Source organism: Emiliania huxleyi (genome assembly GCF_000372725.1).
Source record: "Emiliania huxleyi CCMP1516 unplaced genomic scaffold EMIHUscaffold_59, whole genome shotgun sequence".
In the NCBI taxonomy this organism is placed as follows: domain Eukaryota; phylum Haptophyta; order Isochrysidales; family Noelaerhabdaceae; genus Emiliania; species Emiliania huxleyi.
Window position 1 is genome coordinate 261,575 of NW_005197576.1, and position 19,585 is coordinate 281,159.

At 65.7% G+C, this 19,585-nt stretch overlaps 6 protein-coding genes across 6 annotated transcripts in view; 4 read left to right on the forward strand and 2 right to left on the reverse strand.

Annotated features, from left to right (window-relative positions):
• Positions 1-1,618: 1,618 nt before the first annotated feature.
• On the forward strand, positions 1,619-2,513 carry EMIHUDRAFT_213897 (mitochondrial carrier protein; the record flags this gene model as incomplete). The annotated part of the gene is made up of 2 exons (XM_005764495.1): positions 1,619-2,061; positions 2,135-2,513. The coding sequence occupies 2 exons, from the start codon at positions 1,619-1,621 to the stop codon at positions 2,511-2,513; spliced, it is 822 nt and encodes a 273-aa protein (XP_005764552.1).
• A 1,122-nt stretch (positions 2,514-3,635) lies between these two features.
• On the forward strand, positions 3,636-5,289 carry EMIHUDRAFT_213898 (hypothetical protein; the record flags this gene model as incomplete). Its single annotated transcript, XM_005764496.1, has 4 exons — positions 3,636-4,313; positions 4,441-4,484; positions 4,865-4,970; positions 5,119-5,289. The coding sequence occupies 4 exons, from the start codon at positions 3,636-3,638 to the stop codon at positions 5,287-5,289; spliced, it is 999 nt and encodes a 332-aa protein (XP_005764553.1).
• Positions 5,290-8,272: 2,983 nt separating this feature from the next.
• Positions 8,273-10,056, reverse strand: EMIHUDRAFT_104396 (hypothetical protein; the record flags this gene model as incomplete). Its single annotated transcript, XM_005764497.1, has 3 exons — positions 8,273-8,785; positions 8,890-8,976; positions 9,538-10,056. The coding sequence occupies 3 exons, from the start codon at positions 10,054-10,056 to the stop codon at positions 8,273-8,275; spliced, it is 1,119 nt and encodes a 372-aa protein (XP_005764554.1).
• Positions 10,057-10,236: 180 nt separating this feature from the next.
• Positions 10,237-11,760, forward strand: EMIHUDRAFT_104397 (hypothetical protein; the record flags this gene model as incomplete). Its single annotated transcript, XM_005764498.1, has 4 exons — positions 10,237-10,825; positions 10,932-11,152; positions 11,224-11,315; positions 11,718-11,760. The coding sequence occupies 4 exons, from the start codon at positions 10,237-10,239 to the stop codon at positions 11,758-11,760; spliced, it is 945 nt and encodes a 314-aa protein (XP_005764555.1).
• Positions 11,761-16,236: 4,476 nt separating this feature from the next.
• Positions 16,237-17,183, forward strand: EMIHUDRAFT_357487 (hypothetical protein; the record flags this gene model as incomplete). The annotated part of the gene is made up of 1 exon (XM_005764499.1): positions 16,237-17,183. The coding sequence occupies one exon, from the start codon at positions 16,240-16,242 to the stop codon at positions 16,867-16,869; it is 630 nt and encodes a 209-aa protein (XP_005764556.1). The 3' UTR covers positions 16,870-17,183.
• A 1,170-nt stretch (positions 17,184-18,353) lies between these two features.
• The window catches only part of EMIHUDRAFT_213905 (hypothetical protein), a gene marked incomplete at both ends in the record, with an annotated part of 5,581 nt that continues 4,349 nt past the window's right edge, over positions 18,354-19,585 (reverse strand). The window contains 4 exons of the mRNA XM_005764500.1: positions 18,354-18,429; positions 18,692-18,759; positions 19,077-19,145; positions 19,420-19,462. Of these exons, the coding sequence (XP_005764557.1) occupies positions 18,354-18,429; positions 18,692-18,759; positions 19,077-19,145; positions 19,420-19,462 (256 nt within the window). The remainder of the gene's footprint in view (positions 18,430-18,691; positions 18,760-19,076; positions 19,146-19,419; positions 19,463-19,585) is intronic.

A 19,585-nucleotide genomic window follows, 5' to 3' on the forward strand; every position in this document is an offset into this window, starting at 1 on the left:
CGCCGACGCGCCAGCGGCATCGCTCGGGATGACGGTCGCCTCGCCATGTCGATCTGCGCGCACGCGGCTCGCGGCGCGCTCGACCTCCGCGGGTCGGCTGCCGCAAAAGCGGCTGGCTCCTGAGCCCTGGCTGTCATGTCTGCTGGTTGGTCCACGCTAAACCGGCACCGCGGCAGGAAGGCGCCCTTGGCGTCGCTCTGCCCCAGGGTGTAGTTGGTCACTGCTCCTGCATTGTCGTACACCGTGGTCCAACTCAGACAAGGCGTATGGTCCTTTACGTGCTGAGCCCCTGGAACGAGAACGAGCATTGCATCACTGGTGATCTGAACCTCGTCAACGACGACGACGATGGGCGCTTGCGAATCTGGCGGGGCCTGCTGCTGCGCCATCTTCACTGCGTCCTCTCCTCTCCTCCCACCTCACAGAAAACTGCGGCCGCCAGCGACTGAGCGTCTCGCTGGCGGACGGGGGGAGGAACACAAAGGGACGTCCGGACGTCCATCCACTGGGATGAGAGTACTGGAGACCTGAGGTAAACCTGTGGCATGAGACTGTCCCGCTCGCCATGCGCCCGCGGCTGTGGTGTGGCGAGTCAGTGAACGCACGAGAGAGGGGCGGAACGAGCCGTAGAGCTCTAACCCAAACCTAACCCGAGACTAACCCGAGACTAACCCGGCGCTAAACCCGCGCTGCTCGCGGGGCATACGTTAGGACGGGTTAGTGCCGGGTTAGCGTCGGGTTAGCGTCGGGTTATGGTAACCCGTTCTGACCCGTGCTAACCCGTGCCGGGTTAGTGTGGCTTAACCCGGTGGAACCCACGCTAACCCGCGCTTATTCCCGAAAGCTTTCAATTTTCGCCAACTCGATACTCCGTGTGGGGCGCGGTGCACGCTGGGGCTTGGCCCCAAGTGCACTGGCCTCGCGTCTCGAGGGGAGGACGGCTCGTAACTGAGGTCCTGCGGGGACAGTCGTCCTCCCCTCCCTCCGACGTCCTCTACGAGGGGGGGACTCCGAACGGCCGAGCATGCCCTCGCATGCCGGACAAACAACTAGGTAGGTCATAGACCTCCCCCCCTCTCCGAGGGCAGAGGCTGCCGCCTCTCGGATACTCGGCCATTCCAACGGCCAGGCCGCTCGCTTAAGGCTGATTGGCTAGACGAGCGGTCTACCTCCAACGGGGCGGTCCGGGAACGCGTGGAACCTGCCCACCTCGGTGGGATGTGGTTTGGCGCCGACGGACCGCCCTCTCCACCACCCTCGCCCAGAGGGATCTACAATGCTGTCTCAAGGTCCGACCTGTGGGCTCTGCCTGCGCTCGGCACCGGGCACTGCCTCGGTATAAAAAATGCGCCTGCGGGCGGACCCTCACAGATCACAGATTACGACTCGAACTCGTGAACGCGCGAAGCCTGGCGAGTAGAGGCACACGCACGCTCTCTCGAGGTCTCTTGGAGCAGAGCCCCGGCGAGTCCTCGAACCAGCCACCCAATGGGTCCTCGGAGAGGGTACCCTGGGTGGGCGGGGCCTACTCGCCAGGCGCGAAGCAGTCGGGCCACAGCCCCGCGAGACGTTGCCGTCCCGTTGCCGTCCCCCTCCTGCCTTAGCCGCATCGGCGGCCATGTCTCCCACCTCCGCGAGCGAGCGGCGCAAAGAGGCAGGGCCGCGCATGCTTGCCGAAAGGGACAGCCCGCGCGAACGCGCCACAATCTCGCTGCACTCCTTCCTCGCCGGGTCGATTGCCGGCGCCGTGGGCACGCTGGTTGGTCACCCTCTCGACACCCTCAAGGTGCACGCGCAGGCGGGCAGGCGGTCGCCGTCCTCGCTGCGCTGCCTCTTCCGTGGCGTCGGCACGCCGTTGATCGGAGCTGGCGCGCTGCAGGCGGCCAACCTGGGAGTGTACGAGAATGTGCGGCGACGCCTCTCGGCCGACAGACCGCCGCTGCTGTGCCACGCGGCCGCCGGCTCGGTCGCCGGGCTGTGCATCTCCCCGGTCACCACGCTGCTCTCGCGCGTCAAGGTGCAGCAGCAGCTTACGGGACAGAGCTTCGTGGCGACGGCGCGGTCACTCTCTCCGGTGTGGTGGGAGGCCGTGGGATGCGGCTCTCTTCCAAGAGCCCTCTCGGATCCTTCATAGGTCCATCGGCAGCCTGGCGTCGCTCTTCACGGGGCTCGCCTACTGCCTCCTCAAGCAGGCGCTGACGCCGAGCGGCTCCGCGAAGGGCGAGCCTCCACTCTGGGCGCGCACGGCGGCGGGAGCCGGAGCGAACGTGGTGACTTGGTGCGTCGTCTACCCCATCGACGTCGTCCGCAACGTCCAGGTGGCACACGCCGCCGCCCACCCTGCCGGCCAGGCGCCGGGCTGGCTCGCGTGCGTGCGCGCGCTCCTGCGCGAGGACGGCCCAGCGCGGCTGTACCGCGGCTACGCCTTGACAATACTGCGCGCCGGCCCGGTCGCCGGTGTCATACTGCCCACGTTTGAGGTGGTGCTCCCTTACTTGGAGGCGGTGCTGTGACGGCTCTCAACTTCAACACGCCCACACTTTTTTTCTTCCCTTCCACTTTCGCGATCGTGTCCCCTGGGTGGCGTGGTGGATGTGGTGAGCAATAAACAAACGAGTAACGACACGAACCGGCAGAGCCAGAGGTTGCCAACTGCACTCCATCTCCAAGAGACCAACGGTCGGCTCTCCAAGAGCAAGTGCATGACTGTGTGTGCTCTGACCTCTGTGCACGTTCACTAAATAAATCACAGTACTTGGAGTGCACTTGGAGCACTTGGAGTGCAGTCATTAACCGCACAGGCTAGTTCCAATTCACTCTGACACGCTAATCTTGAAAACGCGTCCAACGGAGCTCCGTGTTGCTCACAGCGCCCTCCCCCGAGCTTCCTGCGGCCATGGCCAGTGCTACTAGGAAGAGAGGTCATCTGGCTACCGCGAGAGCGACCCAACTCGTCGACATCGTCCGATGATGGTGCCTCAAAGTCAGCCTCCGGAGGCTATCGTCGCGTCGAGCCGGCGGTGGCCGCCACATGTGGAAGGCCCCCGCACGGGGGGTCCCGGCCGACGTCATGCGCGTCCGCCAAGGGTCCGGGGTCGCCCAGGCAAGTGGCCCAAATCCGATGAGTTTTCCAGGTGTGAACAGCTGTTGAGAGGTGTGAATTCATCCCGGGCGGGGTGCGGGGCGGTAGTCCCGCAGAGAAGATTTTGCGTGCTGGGGCACTGAGATCGCAGTTTTATTAGTCCACGGCGGATGCCAGCTGCAGCTGCGAGGAGACACGCAGTGCCTCATTTGAGCATGAATCAGCGTCCTTTCTGCTGGCATCACGCATAGGAGAAGCCGAGAGGCACGAGGTCCTCCAATTTGCCGTACCGACGTCGCGCCTAGAGAAGATCACGGCCGCTGCCAAGCAGGCCAAGCTCGATCTCGACCGCGACCGCGCCTCTGCCGCCCTCCCCCCTGCGCCCGCCGCAGCTGGCCTTGCGTCCGGCGTCGCTGCCACCGGCCCCGCCGGCCTTGCGCCCGGCGCCGCTGCCACCGGCACCGGCACCGGCCCCGCCGCTTCTGACACCGCCGCGTCCGCCGCGCCCGCCGCCGACCCGCCGACGGAGTCGCCGCTCACAATTGCAACACCAATGCTCGAGATCAGCACGAACGTTGTGATCGCCACGTACGACAGCGCGGGTAGGTTCGACTGGTGGTGCGGCCGCGTGCAGCAGATGCTCTGCAAGTCGGGCGGCAAGAGGGGGAGCTACGTGCGGACCTATCTCCCCGTGCCGTTCGACGAGGCTAAGGCAGCCAACTATAAGATCCACTGCAACTTCTACGCCAAGTCGGGCGCGGACGGCGACTACACCTTCAAGTACAACGTCGACGATTCCGCCCCGTACCACATGGAGTCGGTGCTCGGCCTCCTCGACCTCAACCTCCCCACCGACGAAGGAGTCTACGTGCCGCGCGATCAACAGGCCGGCTGGAAGTTTGACGAGGCGCTTAAACTGATCACGCCGGCCGCGGACTCTGCTCCCCACCGCAAGCGGAGTACCGCCGACGACGAGGCTGGCGGCTCCTCTGGCGCGAAGAAGCGCGCCCTGACGGTGACGCTCACACGCAAGGGCGGGACGCTTGGAATCTCTGTCGACCCCAACAACCACCAAATCACCAACGTGGTCGAGGGTGGCGCTGGCGACACCGCCGGGCTTTGCGTGGGCGACTTCATCGCCGAGGTCAACGGCAAGTCGACGACCGGCGGCTCCTTTGGCAAGCTGCTGCCTGCTGCAGCGACGGCGGAGATTAGGCTGCGGCTCATCCGAGTGCAGGTGGTTGAGCCCGACCATCTACACCTCCCTGACCTACTAGCATAAGTGTCTTCCCCTCCCCCTCGCACACAGGATTGACGCTGCTCTCGGCGCTCGCTCCCTCCTCGCCGCCGCGGACCAGGCGTGCCCGCGGGGGCTCTGCAGAGAGCCAGACGGCTCCGCGCGGTCGGACCGACTTTTTTCAGACTGGACTATTCTGGATACTAAGGGTATGTGCAGCTAGATCTCACTGAGCTGAGCTCATATCTGCCCTCAGTATCCTGTTTTGAGTTCGGGAATGCCTTCAGTATCCTGTTTCCGTGTACGGAGGGCCGCGTCCGGACGCGCATGACGTCGGCCGGGACCCCCCGTGCGGGGGCCTTCCACATGTGGTTCCACCACCCCTCGTAGTTGTCCCCTGACACAGTTATTGTTATGGTGTTATGGCTCTCGGGGCATAGCAGCCCATAACATGTTATGGGTGTTATAGCAGCCCATAACATGTTATGCTCCATCGTCCGCTCTCTGCCTCTGACACCCGCGTTCTGGTCCCTCGCGCTGAGCAGGTTCGAGTACGCGAAAACGACCCGCGGTGGGGAGGAGCGCTTCGTCGTGATCGTGAATGAGGGCGAGCTGGCCGACTACCTCGTCGGCCATGAGCCGGAGCTCCACGTGGACAAGTCCATCAACTCGTGGGGCGTGTTCGAGATGCCGCCGCCGCGGCCGCCGCCGCTGCCGCGCCATTGGGTGCGGCCGGCCGAGACGACGCTCAATCCCGCGCCGTCCAGCCCGATCGCCAATGTCGTCTACATCTACGAAGCAGAACAAGGCGCACGAGCTCGCGAGGGAATTCGGCGCCAAGTATGACGCGGAGGCCGACAAGTCGTGGTACCTCCCGCCGTCAATGGAGGTCGACATACAGCAGCGCATGATCGCGCACTTTGGCCAGAAGTACCAGGTGGCCACCACCGGCCGCCCCGCCCCCGTGTAGCGGGCGACGCCGCCCCCACCGCACGGACGCGTGTCGCAAGGGCGCGGGTCGCTTGAGTGTATGCATTCCTCTCTCGCGTATGCATGTGTGCTCCCGCGGTACTGCATGCGCGGAGTTTCGGATCTGTCGAGTGTGTTCGCTTGCGGGCGCGACGCGGACAGACGCGGGCGCCTTGCGCTTACGGGGTCGCGTGGACCCGTCGGTCAGCCGTCGCGGTCTCGCGTGTGTCGAGTCGTTGTGCGTTCTGCGGGGTACGGGCTGAGGGTCGACCGCGACGGGCGCTGTCTCGGGGATGGAAGGAATGGATTTGAGCGAGGGAACTGCGCGGAATTGTAACGGCTCGCCCACGAGATCGGAGGCGAGATCATTCCGTCCGGCTCGTCGGCGCAGACGCGTGGCGCGCGAGCAAAAAAAAAAAGGCCCTCCTCCAGCCAGGCTCGAACTGGCGACCTCGCGGTGTCAGCCTCACGTTAACGGCCGCACGCTCTGACCAACTGAGCTATAGAGGATGATGGGATTCAGATGCGGAGATCATCGTACGCACTTGCTTATAATGGTTGAAAGTGAAGTGAGGTTGTGAAGGTGAGGTGGGATGATAATTATTATAAAAATTAAAATAAGTAGAATGGCTATATGACGAGCCAGTCTCTATAGCGGAGTATCGGTAGAGGCGCCTGCCGTCCGTCGCCCGGATGAGCCGGCTGAGGTGCGGTGCGGCCAAGGAGCGCCGATCGCCATGAGCTCGCGCCTCTGGCGTGGCCGCACAGCTGCTGGTGGCACGACCGGGACCGAATCGTCCTGCTGTACATGCACATGCTCGACAACCCGCCTGATGGCAGCTTCCTTTGGGAGGCTCGCGTGTGCGAGCAGGTGCACGCTCTCTGGTCAGACGGCCGGGACAGCCCCCGCACGTCGATCAGCTATGTCCGACAGGGACGACTAGAGGGGGCGCGACCGGCATCGACAAGGGCGGAGGCGGAGGCGATGCGTGAAGAGGGCATGAGGGTGGCTTTCTCAGATGGTGCACTTCCCGGCGGCGAAGACATTCCTGGCGCGGCTTTCGTGGTGGGCCGTGCCGTGACGGCACCGCGACGTCTCATGATGCATCAATGCTTTGAGGATGAGGCGGCGCCCGGCTGGCGCATGCTATCCTCACTACCCTCGTGTCCCAACCCGCACATGCGGTTCCCGATGTCGAGTAGCTTGCGAGAGATTGTGAGCCGCGGGGGAGAGCCCCTCGAGCCACTCTTGCCGCGCACTGCATGCAAATGCGGGCAGCGAATCGGGGAGCGAAGAGGCGAGGCGGATGATTCGGATAGCGAAGAACTTCGAGAAGAGATCGCGATAGCGCCCCAAGCATGCATCTTGTGTTTATCAGAGGACTGGGAGTCGTATAGAGTCTTTGTGCGATACACAGGAAGTATTGAAGGTTTGTTACCCGTACACAGCTCACAGGCGCCGTGTACACTTACTTCTCACTTGCCACATGCCAGCCCGTCTATCGATCAGTATCACCCTGAACGCCTTGCCTACAGTTGTATCACGATGGTTGCAACTGAAAAGACCTCCAAGCCCTGGCTAGGGTGCCCACAGGACCCAAAATAAAATAAATAGCTTTCCGACTGCAAAAAGGGACGCACGAGGCAAATCTGATGTTGGAGTGTTCCAATAGGAGCGAGGCCTCCTCCGTTGGGGGACCGAGACAGTGACTAGGAAACGAGGGTTCCCCATTGTGTCCCCTTCGCGTGCGAGCGTGACACTGCACTTGGCGCCGAGCGCCTGCGGCTCAGACCTTGTGCAAGCCGACCCTCGGTGCGCGCACCTCATGGCTGTGCTCAAGGGGGCACTTCGACCGGCCTCGGCTGGGGGGGCGGGTTGTCCCGGTTGCGGACGTGCCTTCTGCAGCCCCCTGGGATGGGGATAGCACCCCAAAACTGCCCCTCGGCGGCATACAGCACTGCCAGCCAGCCTCTTCCTCCTCCTAAGGGCTGTACTATAGGCCATATTGCGCGCCGCCTCCTACTGGCAGCCGGGCGGGCGCGCGCCGCGCGCGCCTCGGCGCACGCACGGCTCGGACGCAACATTCGAACGAGTACTGCCGCCTGGCCGCCTTAGGCTGCCGGGCGGCAGTACTCGCCTCGCAAGGCGCGCACCGGCTGCTCTGGCTGCTGCGCCGGCGGCCGCTGCGCTGGGGCCGCTGCTGCGCTGGCTGGCGAGCGGTACGACCGCCGGCGGCGCTGCACCCGCGCCTTCCCTCGCGGGCGCCGTCGCGCCGCGCGCGCCCAACTCTGCTGGCACACGGCACGCGTCGTCACTCAGCCGCGGAGACAGGCGGTGCAGCGCGCGAAGCGCGCGCGATCTCGTACTTTCGAGGCTGGATCCGGCCATTCCAAGGGTATACCTTTGAGAATCCCCAGCCGCCAGCGTCCCTCCCTCCTAGTCACAATCTCAATAAATTTGTCAATATCTCGACTCTCCAACACGAAGTGCTGCGATCGGGGTGCGCCCATTTCTTTTTCCTTTCTTTTTTTTGGGCCCTGTGGGCACCCTACCCTGGGAGCCCTAGGAGGTTGGTTGCTGATATCGTTCAATAACAGCGCAACTGTTCGACCCAAGTTACGATAACGTTTGACAGTCACCGTCGTGCAGCAGCTTGTCAGCCCTCAGCCGAAGCTGGGGGGCCGGTCCCGTAGCCGAGAGAGCCCGCGCCGATGAGTTCGACGCGGTCGGGGGGGCCTGCGGAGAGGCCAGCGAGGTGGCGATCGCTGTACTTCATGGTGCCCTCGGTGGGGCGGCTGACAAGCCAGAGGTCGATACTCTGGACGACCCATAGGATGCCACGAATCACCGTCGTACGTAGCCGGGTCTTCGACTTTTTTCCGTGCCGAGCTAAATCTTGTGACTTGTCACTTGCGTCGGCGAAAGCGAGATATTTTACCGTGACAGCTGGGACTCAAGGAATCGAGGCTTTCTAGTCAACCACTCACACCAAACACCCTTCACACCCCCCACGCCCGCCACCCTTATTCCGGACCCCCACCCCTCGCCCTCTCCTCGCGATCCTCTCCTCCACCGCCGCCGCGGCCCGCTCCCCGACCAGCCCGCCCAGACGCCGCCGGCTCAGGCGCACCACCGCGGCGGTGTGGAACGAGCCGCACGCCACCGCCACCGTGCAGACGCCCGGGTCGCCAAACAGTGGCAGCCGGCGGGGCAGCTCGGCGTTGGCGCCCACCAGATCGCCCGTGCCGAGCTCGCCGTCGCCGTTGCGGCCGCACACGTGCAGCGCCCCCGTCTCGGAGAGCGCCACCAGGTGGCAGGCGCCGCACGCCACCTGCGCGATGGGCGTGCCCTCGAGCGCGCGCACGAGCCTCGGCGCGCGCTCCGCCTCGCGCCCTCCGTGGCCGAGCTGGCCGCACTCGTTGGCCCCAAATGTGACCATCCCGCCGCCGGCCACCACCGCCGCCGTGAAGAAGCCGCCGCAGGCCACCGTGCGCACCTCGACACCACAGGCAGTAAGCTTGGTGGCGCGCGTGTGGTGCGGTGCCACTGTGCGGGTGCCCAAAGTGGGCCGCGCGCCTTGACAGACACGAGCGCCGGCACCCGCTGCGGCCCGCTGATGCGACGAGCGCCACCGTCACCCAGCCCGAGCTGGCCGTCCCCGTTGTCGCCAAACATCCAGAGCCGGCCCTGTGGGCGGGAGCGGCACGCGAGGGTGAGCTAGGGCCGCCTCGTCGGATCTGAGAGCCCCGCAGAGCAAACCTTGGCCGAGAGCGCGGCCGAGTGGCTCACGCCCGCCGCCAGCCCGCAGACCGATCTGACATCTGGCACGAGCAGAGGAGCGTCGCCGCTCGACGCCGCCGGTGCACGTCCGCCGCCGCTCGGCGGTGGCGGCCGCGTCGCCGCCGGTGGGGGCGCCCTCGCGGCCCCGGAGCTCCACGCCGGCACGACGCCCCACTCGCAATCGTCGGACCAGTCCTCCGGCGTTGGCAAGGCCACCGGGGACTGCGAGCGCACCACGACGCGTGGCTTCTCCGGGCTCATCCGTCCATTTCGGTCAATTTGTTCCCGCTGGCTCAGCCTTCGTCCGCCCGTCGGACTGGCATACTCTCTCTCTCCCCCCCTCTGCGGCGGGGTTCTCCCTCCCTGCCTCTGGGATGAGATCGGAAGTACGCCGTGCCCGAGCTGTGGGGCCCCTGGCGGACCCCAAGAGAAAACCACGCCCGAGCGTGTGAGGGCCAGCGAATGCACCGAGCCGCACGCTACCGCGGCCACGGAGGAATCGGCCTGGGCACTAGCAGCCGCTGCTCGGACTCCAGCGTCGACAGCGAGCGAGATGGCGGGCTCGGGTGCCTCACCGGGGCAGTCCCACAGCCTGCCGTCGCCGCCATCGCCCCACGCGTACAGCTCTCCGCCCTCACCGGCGGCGAGCGCGTGCCTGTCGCCACACGCGAGCGAGGTGAGGCCGCCTCTCAGCCCAGTGACCCGTTGTGGGGTGCACACACAGCTCGTGTCTCCTCGGACTGCTCCTTGGCCGAGCACGCCGCCGACGGCGGCGCCGAACGAAAACGCCCCGTCGGCCGTGAGCGCAAAAGTGGTGGCCGAGCCGCAGGAGACGCCACGTAGCTCCGTCGGGACAAGCGCGAGGACCACGCGAGGTACAGTCTCACTCAGCCGCTCTCCGTGCCCAAGCGCCCCGTACGAGCCGTCGCCCCACGTGAGGAGCACGCACACATCGTCGCTGGCCTCCATTCGGGGGTTGGCCTCCATTTGGGGGATGGCCTCGGGAGCGCAGCGCTCCGCGCAGCGACGGACGCGTGATGTTTTGTAACGAACTGGATGAACGAAAAAGAAGGAAATTATTAAAAAAGAAGAGAAGTTTGCGTCATCGACGCGTGCGTCCCCCTCGGAAGAGAGACGCGTGCTCCGCACTGCCAACAGCCCCCTGCCATGCCGAAGCGGACGGTCTTCTACGCGCCTCCGTCGCAGCACTTTGAGCGTTCGCTCGACGTCTACAGCCCAACCAGCTCGCCTGGCACGGACCACACTCCTCCGCTCGTCATCATGGTTGTTGGGTCGGGCTGGATTGGCCACCGCGCTGGCATCTACCGCGTCTTTGACTGGTGGAATGCGGCCGGACCTGCGACAGTCGCATCTGTGGGCTGCACGTGTGTGTGCGTCCGACACCGTGGCGCTTTCCCTCGGCCGCCGCCTGGTGCGATTGCCTTTGCGCTCGCATGCGCAGCTGCGCTAGCAGGCGGCTTCCCATGGTCTGTTTGCGTGCTGCTTCTGTACGGCGCGTGGCTCTTGGCCGCACGTGGTGCCGCAACGCACGAGGCAATGATGGATGACGTCGCGCAAGCTCTCGTTTGGGTGCGCAGCCACCGTGCTGAGCTGGCGCCGCCGGACGCCAAGCTCATCATAGGCGGCTACTCCTCGGGAGGGCATGTTGCTGTCTCGCTGCTGCAGCGGCCCGACAAGCTCGCTCACTTTGGCCTCCCCCCGGCGGCTGGCTGCGACGGCATCCTCCTGCTCTCGGGTGTGCTCGCTACGCGCGCGGGTCCGCTGCTGCCAGGCACCGCGTCGCCCTAGGTCAGGAGGGTGCCTGATGCCGCGACTCGCCCACGCCCTCCCCCGCCGCTCAGACGTCACGTCGGCCCGCCTCCTCGCGTGGCTCCTGCAGCGCGTTCTCTTTGGCGAGGCGCTGCCGTCGCCCCTGCACACCGTGGAGAAGAGCCCCGCGGTCCCGCACCTCCTCGTCCACTGCCACCACGAGGCCTTTGGACTGCCGCTGTTTGAGCCCGCCCTCAGCCACCTCCTCTGCACACCACAGTTTGCTCCGGCGCTGCGGGCGGCGGGCGTGCCGGTGCGCTGGCAGAGCAGAGAGAGGCGCCACGCCCTCGCTGCTCCTCGGCAGACTAACACGCTGCCAACTAGGTACGAGTCGAGGGCGTGCCAAGCGACCACTGGACGATCCTTGCGAGCGAGCCGCTCGCAAACGCCCTCCGGAGGACGCTGTTGGAGGAGAGGTGGCCGAGTGAGCGAGACGGGAAGGAGGGGGCACGCTGATGTGTCGGACGGGGCACGCTGATTTGAGGGGAGGCGGGGCGGAAGCTCACTCCTGCTACTGCGTGCAGGGGAGCTGGGGGAAGCCGGACGGGCGGTACCGGGCGCCAGGCGGGGGAGCGGCGGGCGCGGACAGGCCGCTCAGACCCGGCACATGAGGTAGAGCGTGAGAGGGCGAGTCCCGTCGCGGGACAGCCCGTCCCCGCGAGCCGGAGGATTGCACCGAGAGGATTGCGCGGACCCGCGGCATCGAAGTTCGAACACCATCGTCCCAGATCGAGCACACGCATACCCCGCGCGCCGTGGCGAGTCACAGACTACTATAATAAGTCAAATCACATTATTGCCTATTACTACTGTGGTAGGCTAAAGTCTGCCCAGGTTGTGAGGGACACGATCCCGGCGTGAACACAACTCACTGACGGATATCCGCTCCTGACAGTGGGGCACGCGCCGCAGTGCGGCGCGTGCCACTGTCTTTGTTTGAAGTTAAAAGTCGAATCAGAGCGCCGTCGGCGCTGTCCCTCGTTTTCCTCCCACGGACCGCCCGTCCGGCACCGCTCCGGGACGCACGCGCCGGCGAAGCACCATCAAGCTGCTGTACGGCCCCGGCATCGCCTTCCCAGGCTTAGAGCCGTAGCTAGACTGAGAGATATTGTAAATAAATAAAGAAAACGGTCAAACTCTGAGACGAGATGGGATTTAGGGACGTGTGTCCCCGCCCTGCACGATCTTGTTGTGAGGGATCTTCAATCCGTGTCCCCTCACCCCTCGTCACAACCCGACACGGAAGAGCGGCACATGGTTGATCTCTACAATATATACACTGACACTGAACCTCCCAGAGCTCGTCCCGGTCCGTCACGGCCATCCTTGGCCTCCGGAGGGCCCCCGGCCGCGGGCGCGCGGTGCGGCGGCGTCACAAATCCGACCACAGATAGCACCGGGACGCGGTCGGGGGATCTGAGGCCCAGTGAGGCGTATGCATTGCCCATCCAGGGCTATCACCTGGACCCATCAACAGGCACCTGCGGCGCCGTGCTCAGGAGCTGCTGTTCACACCTGTTCAGACTTTGGTATAAATTAAAAAACGCCGTTCCCTCGCCCACACTTAGCGCGACACCAAGTCCAAACGATGCGGGTTGCGGCGTCATGGCACATGGCGCTTGGCGGCGCACAGCTGCCCCTCGGTCTCTCACTCTCACACGTCCGGCTTGTACACACGATCCGTCCGCCCAGGTGATCTCGACCTCACCACTCTCGCCCGGCCTCTCTCTCTCTCTTTCTCTCTCCCTCCCTCTGACGTGAGCCTCCACACCCCATCCGCCGTGCGCACGCCCCGAACGCACGAGGAGCCCCGTGACGCATCACACACGCTCCCAGCCCCCTCCGCCTCTGCGCTCGAGTCCTCCCCTCCCCACTCGCCGAGAGCCTCGCTCAGGGTGACCGATAAGGTGACCGATAAGGTGACCGAAACGGTGACCGAAGCCGCCGGCAGCGCGCTCGTCGCGACCGCCCGACGCGGCGCAGCCTCACGGGGCGGCGCGGACCGGCGTGAGCGGGGCCGTGGCGAGCCGCTGCAAGTCGTCGATGAGGCGCTGCTTCGAGTCGAGGTGCTCGCGCCGCAGCGTCTCCGCCTCGTTGCGCGAGGTCTCGAGGACACTCAGCTTAGCCTGCACGGCGAGTGGAGGCGTGTCGTGGCGCGGAGGAGGGGCGGAGAGAGGCGGGAGGAGGCCGGCAGAGGCAAAAAAGAGGCAGGCGGGGGAGAGGGAGGCGGGGGAGAGGGGGGCGGGGGAGAGGGGCGGGGTGCGAGGCGAGCGCCTTGAGCTCCTCGAGAGGGGCGTGCATCTCCTCCAGCTTTGCGAGCTCCTTCTCCACCCGATCCTGCGGGCCGGGCGGAGGTCAGCCTCCCTCGCCCCTCGCCCTCTCCCTCTGCCCTCTCCCTCTGCCCTCTCCCTCTGCCCTCTCCCTCTGCCCTCTCCCTCTGCCCTCTGCCCTCTCCCTCTCCGCAGCCGCCTGTTGCTCCGCAAAGGCCGCCTCGACCTGGTCGAGCTTCGGCGCCAGCTCGTCGATCCCCGCCTGGTGCAGCTTGACGTCCTCCGCGCTCGCCGCCGCGTCCTTCTCGCACGCCGCCGCCTCTGCACGCAGCGCGGCCACCTTTGCCTCCCGGGCCGCCTTCTCGGCCGCCGCGCGCCGCCGCTCGTCCTCGACTCTGGCGTGGACAGCGGCGGTGGCGCCGACGGTGAGCGCGTACTTGATCTCGGTGTCTGGGTCCGCCGAGCCGAAGAGCCCGCTCAGCATCGAGCTCGACGCTGGACAGTGCCACGAAATAGTCACCTCGCCCGAGCCCTCCACCTCGGCGATGCCCTTGTCGTCGCTGCCGCTCATCGAGGTGAGCACCAGCGGCTCGGGCTCGGGCTGCGGCTGATCAGGGTCGGCCGGCTGCGCCATAGCGATCGGAACGGCGCGGTCCGTCCAAGCCGTGCCGACATGCTCTCCGAGGCTGTAGCGCTGACCCGGCAGGGGCAGGAACGTCACGGTGAACTCGACGGGGTCGGCCGAGGACCAGGACCACTCGACGGTGGAGGGCCCGTCCACGTTGAAGGGCAGCGCGAGCCGTGAGCAGACGAGGCCTTGCGAGCTCGCCGTGAACTGGCTGGAGGATGACGACATTGCTCACGTCGAAGTCTGTGGGAGAAGAAATCGTGCGCATGACTGCGACCGCGCACCCCCGGGGCTAGGGCTCTCTAGCCCGTAACCCGATCCCAATCGTCCGGCCAACTGGGTGCGCTTCTGAGCTCCCCGGTCCTGGGCGTGCGGCAACTAACTGCACTCCAAGTGCTCCAAGTGCGGCGCTCGTGAGTCGTCTCTCTGAGGGGGCGTAGTCAGAGGCAGTTGCGCCTAGCAGTTCACCGCTTTCTCTTTTGCGGGGGGGGGGGGGGGATTGGTCGCACAGGCGTCGTCGCCGAGCGCGCATCTGCGCAAGCCCCACCTCGCAGAGACGAACGAACGATGACTGGTCGGCCCTTGCGCGGCCTTGCCGGAATTCCCTTGCCGCAGCGGCTAGCGCAAGGGCCGGAGGATGTGCGCATATGTGCGGCCGTCTGCCGCCTCGGCGCTCGGGCATGATGAACTCGAGTTTCCGACGCGCTCGTCCTCGTGTCTGGTAACAGACACGGATCGGTCGCCGGTGGGCTCAGCCAATCGCCTCCAGCAAATGCTTCATCACACGGACGAGACGCGTTCGTTGCTGCGAGGCGGCCACCGAGCCTTCCTGCAAAGAGTTCGGATACGCCAGCCTGTTGTCGGCGTGATCGCCACTGGGCTTAGCTGAGGGTCAGGGAGCCGGTGGTATAGCAGCCACTGCGCAGCACGCGAGCAACCGTACCCGGATGCGAGAGAGAGAGATTTTTAGCAATACCAAACAAATCTAACACTCACACGTCATTTGGGGCCTGGAGCCCTGTTCACGCGCGCGCGAGACGTGCAGACAGGGTTGCCAGGTGAGAGCGAATGGCGCGGTTCACGCCTCGCACAACAGAGAGAGAGAGATGCGCTCTGCATGGTGGGACATATAAAAGAGAGCGAGTACTTGGGCGAGTAGGCCGTGCGGTCGACGCTGCCGCGCGCGACTTTGCGCGCGAGGCGGCGCAGCTTGAGAACGGCGGTGGGCGAGAAGCCGCCGCCGAACGTCTCGTGGAGCAGCAGGTTGAAGTTGTTGCGCTTGACAAAGATCGCGTCGTGGTAGAAACCGCGATGCGCCTTGACGTAGCCGTGGCCGGTCTTGTGGGAGAAGGGTTGGCCGGGCTGCCCGCGCGCCTTGCAGCCCATGTTTAGGCGGCGGGCCTTCTCTTCGGTGTTACCAAAGGCGTAGGAGTGGCCAACGGAGGCGGGCGTGCCGCCACTCGAGGCGTTGCCAACGCCCGGCGAGGAGGTCTTGAGGAGGGGCGTCCAGAGCTTGACTTCATTCACGTCATCGCACCCTCCTGGTCCCGCATGGGGTTCTGCGAGGTCAGTCTTGTACCCCTCGTTGTACTGCCGGGTGAGCTCTGGTTTCTCCTTGTCGCCGTGCACGACCGGCGCGTTGGCCGGGGCGCGCATCGCGTCCGCCCAGGCGGCGAGGACGCCGTCGTGGGGCCGCCGGTGGTGGGCCTTGTTTTTGTTTTGTTCGGATGCGTGCCTTGTCCGCTCGGTTGGTATTGCCTTCATATGTCGCAAAGACTCCAGATATAACTCTACGTGGCCACTATTTCTCGCATCCCAAAGATTCCAACCAGTGTAGGCTCAGACCGTCCCTGGTCCCGGTGAGCCGGCCGTCAACACCGTCGCTGCCGGCGCGGCCGCTCACCTGTCCCGTCCTCCTGTGACCTGTGTAACCCTAGTGCCTAGACTTGTCTCTTGTGGTGCTGGGCAGGCCGAACATGCTCATGCAAAAATCTCTCTCTCTTCCGAACATGCACAAGAAAACCGTGGAAAACGGTTAAAATGGCACCGATTTACGATTTTCCGGCTGCGCGCGCATCATTCGGCCACGGCCACGGCGCCAAAAAATTGCTTGCCGAAGTCCGTTTTCAGTGGACGGGCGGACAAATTTAGTGCCTGGGAGCCCCTTTTGTGTTTTGTCCCCTTTTAGAGTTTTTGCCTTCTAAGCCCTTGGTTGGTGAGAGAGAGAGAGAGTTGTTGTGTTGGTTGGTTGGCCTTGCTGCTACTTTTTCAGTGTATGTAGCTCTTACGTACTTTTTGAGCTCGGGTGCGCTCTGCGATGACGTGAAAATTGTGACCAAAATCCGCTGTGATCAAGAGGAAGTAAGCTCGTACGGCACCATCGCACTAGGCACCCCGGCAAACTAAAGGTCCGGAGTTCAGCCCTTATTCTTCTTCGAGCCAATGTGGGCCGCCCACCGCTGCTCGCCGCATCTCGCGCTCCTGCTTGCCGTGCTGGCCGGCCTCGCCGCTCCTGCCGCGGGCGTCGTCGCCCTGATCGCGCCGCCCTCCGCGCGAGCGCTCTCTGCTGCCGCGCCGCGCCGCCGCGCCGCCGCGCCGCTCCTCGTCCTCGGCGGTGGCGGGCAGCAGCAGGAGCAGCAGGAGCAGCAGCGCTCGCCCGACGAGGTGGCGGAAAAGTACGGCCTCGAGGCGGGCCTCTTCAGCGCGCTCCGCAGCGGAGGCAAGGGCGGCGGCGGCGGCGGCGATGACGGCGAGGGCGGCGGCATGGCCAAGGCGGGCGACCTGCTCAAGCGGTACGGCGGCGCATACCTGCTCACGTCGACGTCGCTCGCGCTGGTCTCCTTCACGCTGTGCTACCTCGCCATCGACAATGGGGTGGACGTCGCGTCGCTGCTGCAAAAGGTCAACATTGAGACCACCTCCACCTCCGAGACGGTGGGCACCGTCGGGCTGGCCTACGCGGTGCACAAGGCCGCGTCGCCAATCCGCTTCCCGCCGACCGTCGCGCTCACGCCGATCGTCGCGCGCAAAGTGTTTGGGCAGCAGGTGGAGGAGGAGGGCGAAGCCGAGTAGGGAGGGGGACGGCCGGCCTCTGGAGGCCAGAGACGGAGGCGCTTTGACCGCTGCGGGCGTCCGCTGCGGGCGTCCGCTGCAGGCGGGCGATTCGTGCTCCGCTCGCGTAGCATGTGTGCTGTGATCAGGAGTGAGAGACAGTGGGGAGATGAGGAGGAGACGCGCCGTTTGGGGGGGCGTTGGTGAGCTGGGGAGAGCGTTTAGCGCGGCTGGAGGAGCAACGAGCATTAGCAGCGTGAGTCAGCTGCGTGGCGCATAGAGTAGTGCGGCATCTAGCATCGCGCAGTTTCTGTACGTATACTACTTGGGAATGCACTTGGGAATCGTTGCGATTGTTGGCGTTGTGTGTGCCCCTGTGCCTAGAACTACATCTGAGCCCTCTGCCAACTGAGTTTGAGCGCGGCTGTGTGCTCTGTGCACCTCCCTCTCATGCCTCAACGCGCTCAAGAGCGCCCTTCGCAAAGAATAATGTTCTATAACTATAATGGTAAAAAGGGTTAACAGCACAGTCAGCACACGTTTTTGGCCGGTGCATCTCGCCCCGAGCACAATATATGCTGCAGGTGCAGCAACGCGCGGATGCAGACCGTGTGCTCCGTGGCACGGCCCGGCCGAGGGAGACCACGGAGAGAGAGCGGCGCGGACACACAAAGAAGCGGCGCCAACCGACGGCGACGGCGGGGGGGGGGGGGGGGCTGCCCGTGAGTGTGGGCCTTGATTGTGTGTGGCTTAGCCGGGTTACTCGCAGCAACCCTCCAGATAATCCTCCAGATCGGGGTGTGGCGCCGCCGCCTCGCTCAGCAGCGCAAGTCGAGAGCCGAGTAGGACGTGGCACGCCTCTGCGTGCAGCACTGCCTCCGCCTCCGCCTCGCCGCCGCCCTCCTCCTCCGCGCCCTCGTCCTCGCCGCCGAGCCGAATGCTCTCCTCGGCGAAGCGATGCTCGCCCGACTCGCGCCTGCAGAGACGGGCAAGCAGCAGTGTGAGACGTGCTAACATTGTGAGATAAACATTGATCATTGTCGTGTAATCTCGCCCGAACGCGCCTGCAGACGGCCAAGCGCGCCGCGCCGCCGCCTGGCGAGGCAAGGACTTGGGGAAGGCTGCCCTCGACGCGCTGCACCGAGCGGTCGCCTCGCGCCGTCCCGGCGCCTTCCCTCCCCGCCGCCCGCTCCACCGCCACCACCGGCCGCGCGAGAGGGAAGTGCGGCCGGAGGAGAGCAGCCTCGCGCCCTGCCGGCAGCGCCACTGTGGCGGCTTGCTCGGCCGGACTGCGCCACAGCTTGTGCAGGGCCGCCTCGAGCTCGGCGCCAACCTGCGAGAGGGGCCGAGGAGACCGAGGGGCGCACTGCCACACCTCGGGGCTAGACCACACCGGGCTACACACCGGGCTACACACCGGGCTACACACCGGGCTACACACCGGGCTACACACCGGGCTACACACCGGGCTACACACCGGGCTACACACCGGGGGCGGGACAGCTCTAGCGCTGGAGAGGTGGGCGCGCCTCTGCCGCGTACGGCGTGGCGACCTTGCCCTCTCGCGGCTCGAGCGAGCACCTGCAGAGGTAGAGGAGAGTAGGCGGTGGCGAGAGGCGGAGAGGTGTCGCCCTCGCCTCGCGCTCGAGGAGGCAGGGCGAGGAGGCAGGGCGAGGAGGCAGGGCGAGGAGGCAGGGCGAGGAGGCAGGGCGAGGAGAGAGAGGAGAGAGGAGAGAGAGGAGAGAGGAGAGAGAGAGAGGGAGATTGATGCACGTATGTGCAGAGGCTGTGCACGGGCCGCTGCTGCACGCAAGGCCGGCAAGGGGCGCGCACGCGCGCGCACCAGAGCAGCGGCACCGCCTCCTCGACGAGCGCTCTCGCCGCCTCGTCCGCAGCGGCGACCAGCCCGCCCTCCGGAGCAGAGCGGAAAGTGTCCGACTCGCGCCAGCGCACGGCGCGCCGCAGAAAAGCGAGCGCCGGCGGCGGGTCGTCGGCAGCCGCCGCCGCCGCCGCCGCCGCCGTCTGCTCCCAGCTCGCCCCGCAGCCGTAGGCGGCCGCGAGGGTGGGGAGCGGCGCCGCGGCGAGGGCGGCGTAGAGCGCCGAGTCGGCGAGTGTGCACCTGGTGTGGTGGTAGTGGGCAGCAGCACTGTGAAGGCGACAGATCGGGGCACGCACCGCGCCAAGGCGGGAGGGTGACACCGCCAGCGGCGGAGGGCGAGGTCGCCGACCGAGGTGACGCCGATCTCGAAGGTGGCGAGCGCAAAGTCTGCGGGCCCGCCCGCAAGACTGCCCAGCTCCTACGGGGAGTTGCCAGAAGGTTCACGGAAGGTTCCCCCCCCCTATGCCCGCCCGCAAGACTGCCCAGCTCCTACGGGGAGCTGCCAGAAGGTTCACGGAAGGTTCCCCCCCCCTATGCCCGCCCGCAAGACTGCCCAGCTCCTACGGGGAGCTGCCAGAAGGTTCACGGAAGGTTCCACCCCCCTATGCCCGCCCGCAAGACTGCCCAGCTGCCGACTCGAGCATCCGGCGGAGAGCCGTGTGGGCGAGGCGGGGCCGCGCGTGCACGAGCACCCAGTCAAAGAAGGGCTGCAGCTGGTCCTGCCCCATGTCGCGCCTGCACCGCACAGCGGAAGGAAGGCTTGAGGGGGGTTGCAACTGAGGCGGGTTGCGCGACATGACCTCCATATTCGTTGAGCACCCTCCCTCCCTCCCCCTCTTCCTCCCTCTCCCTTCCTCT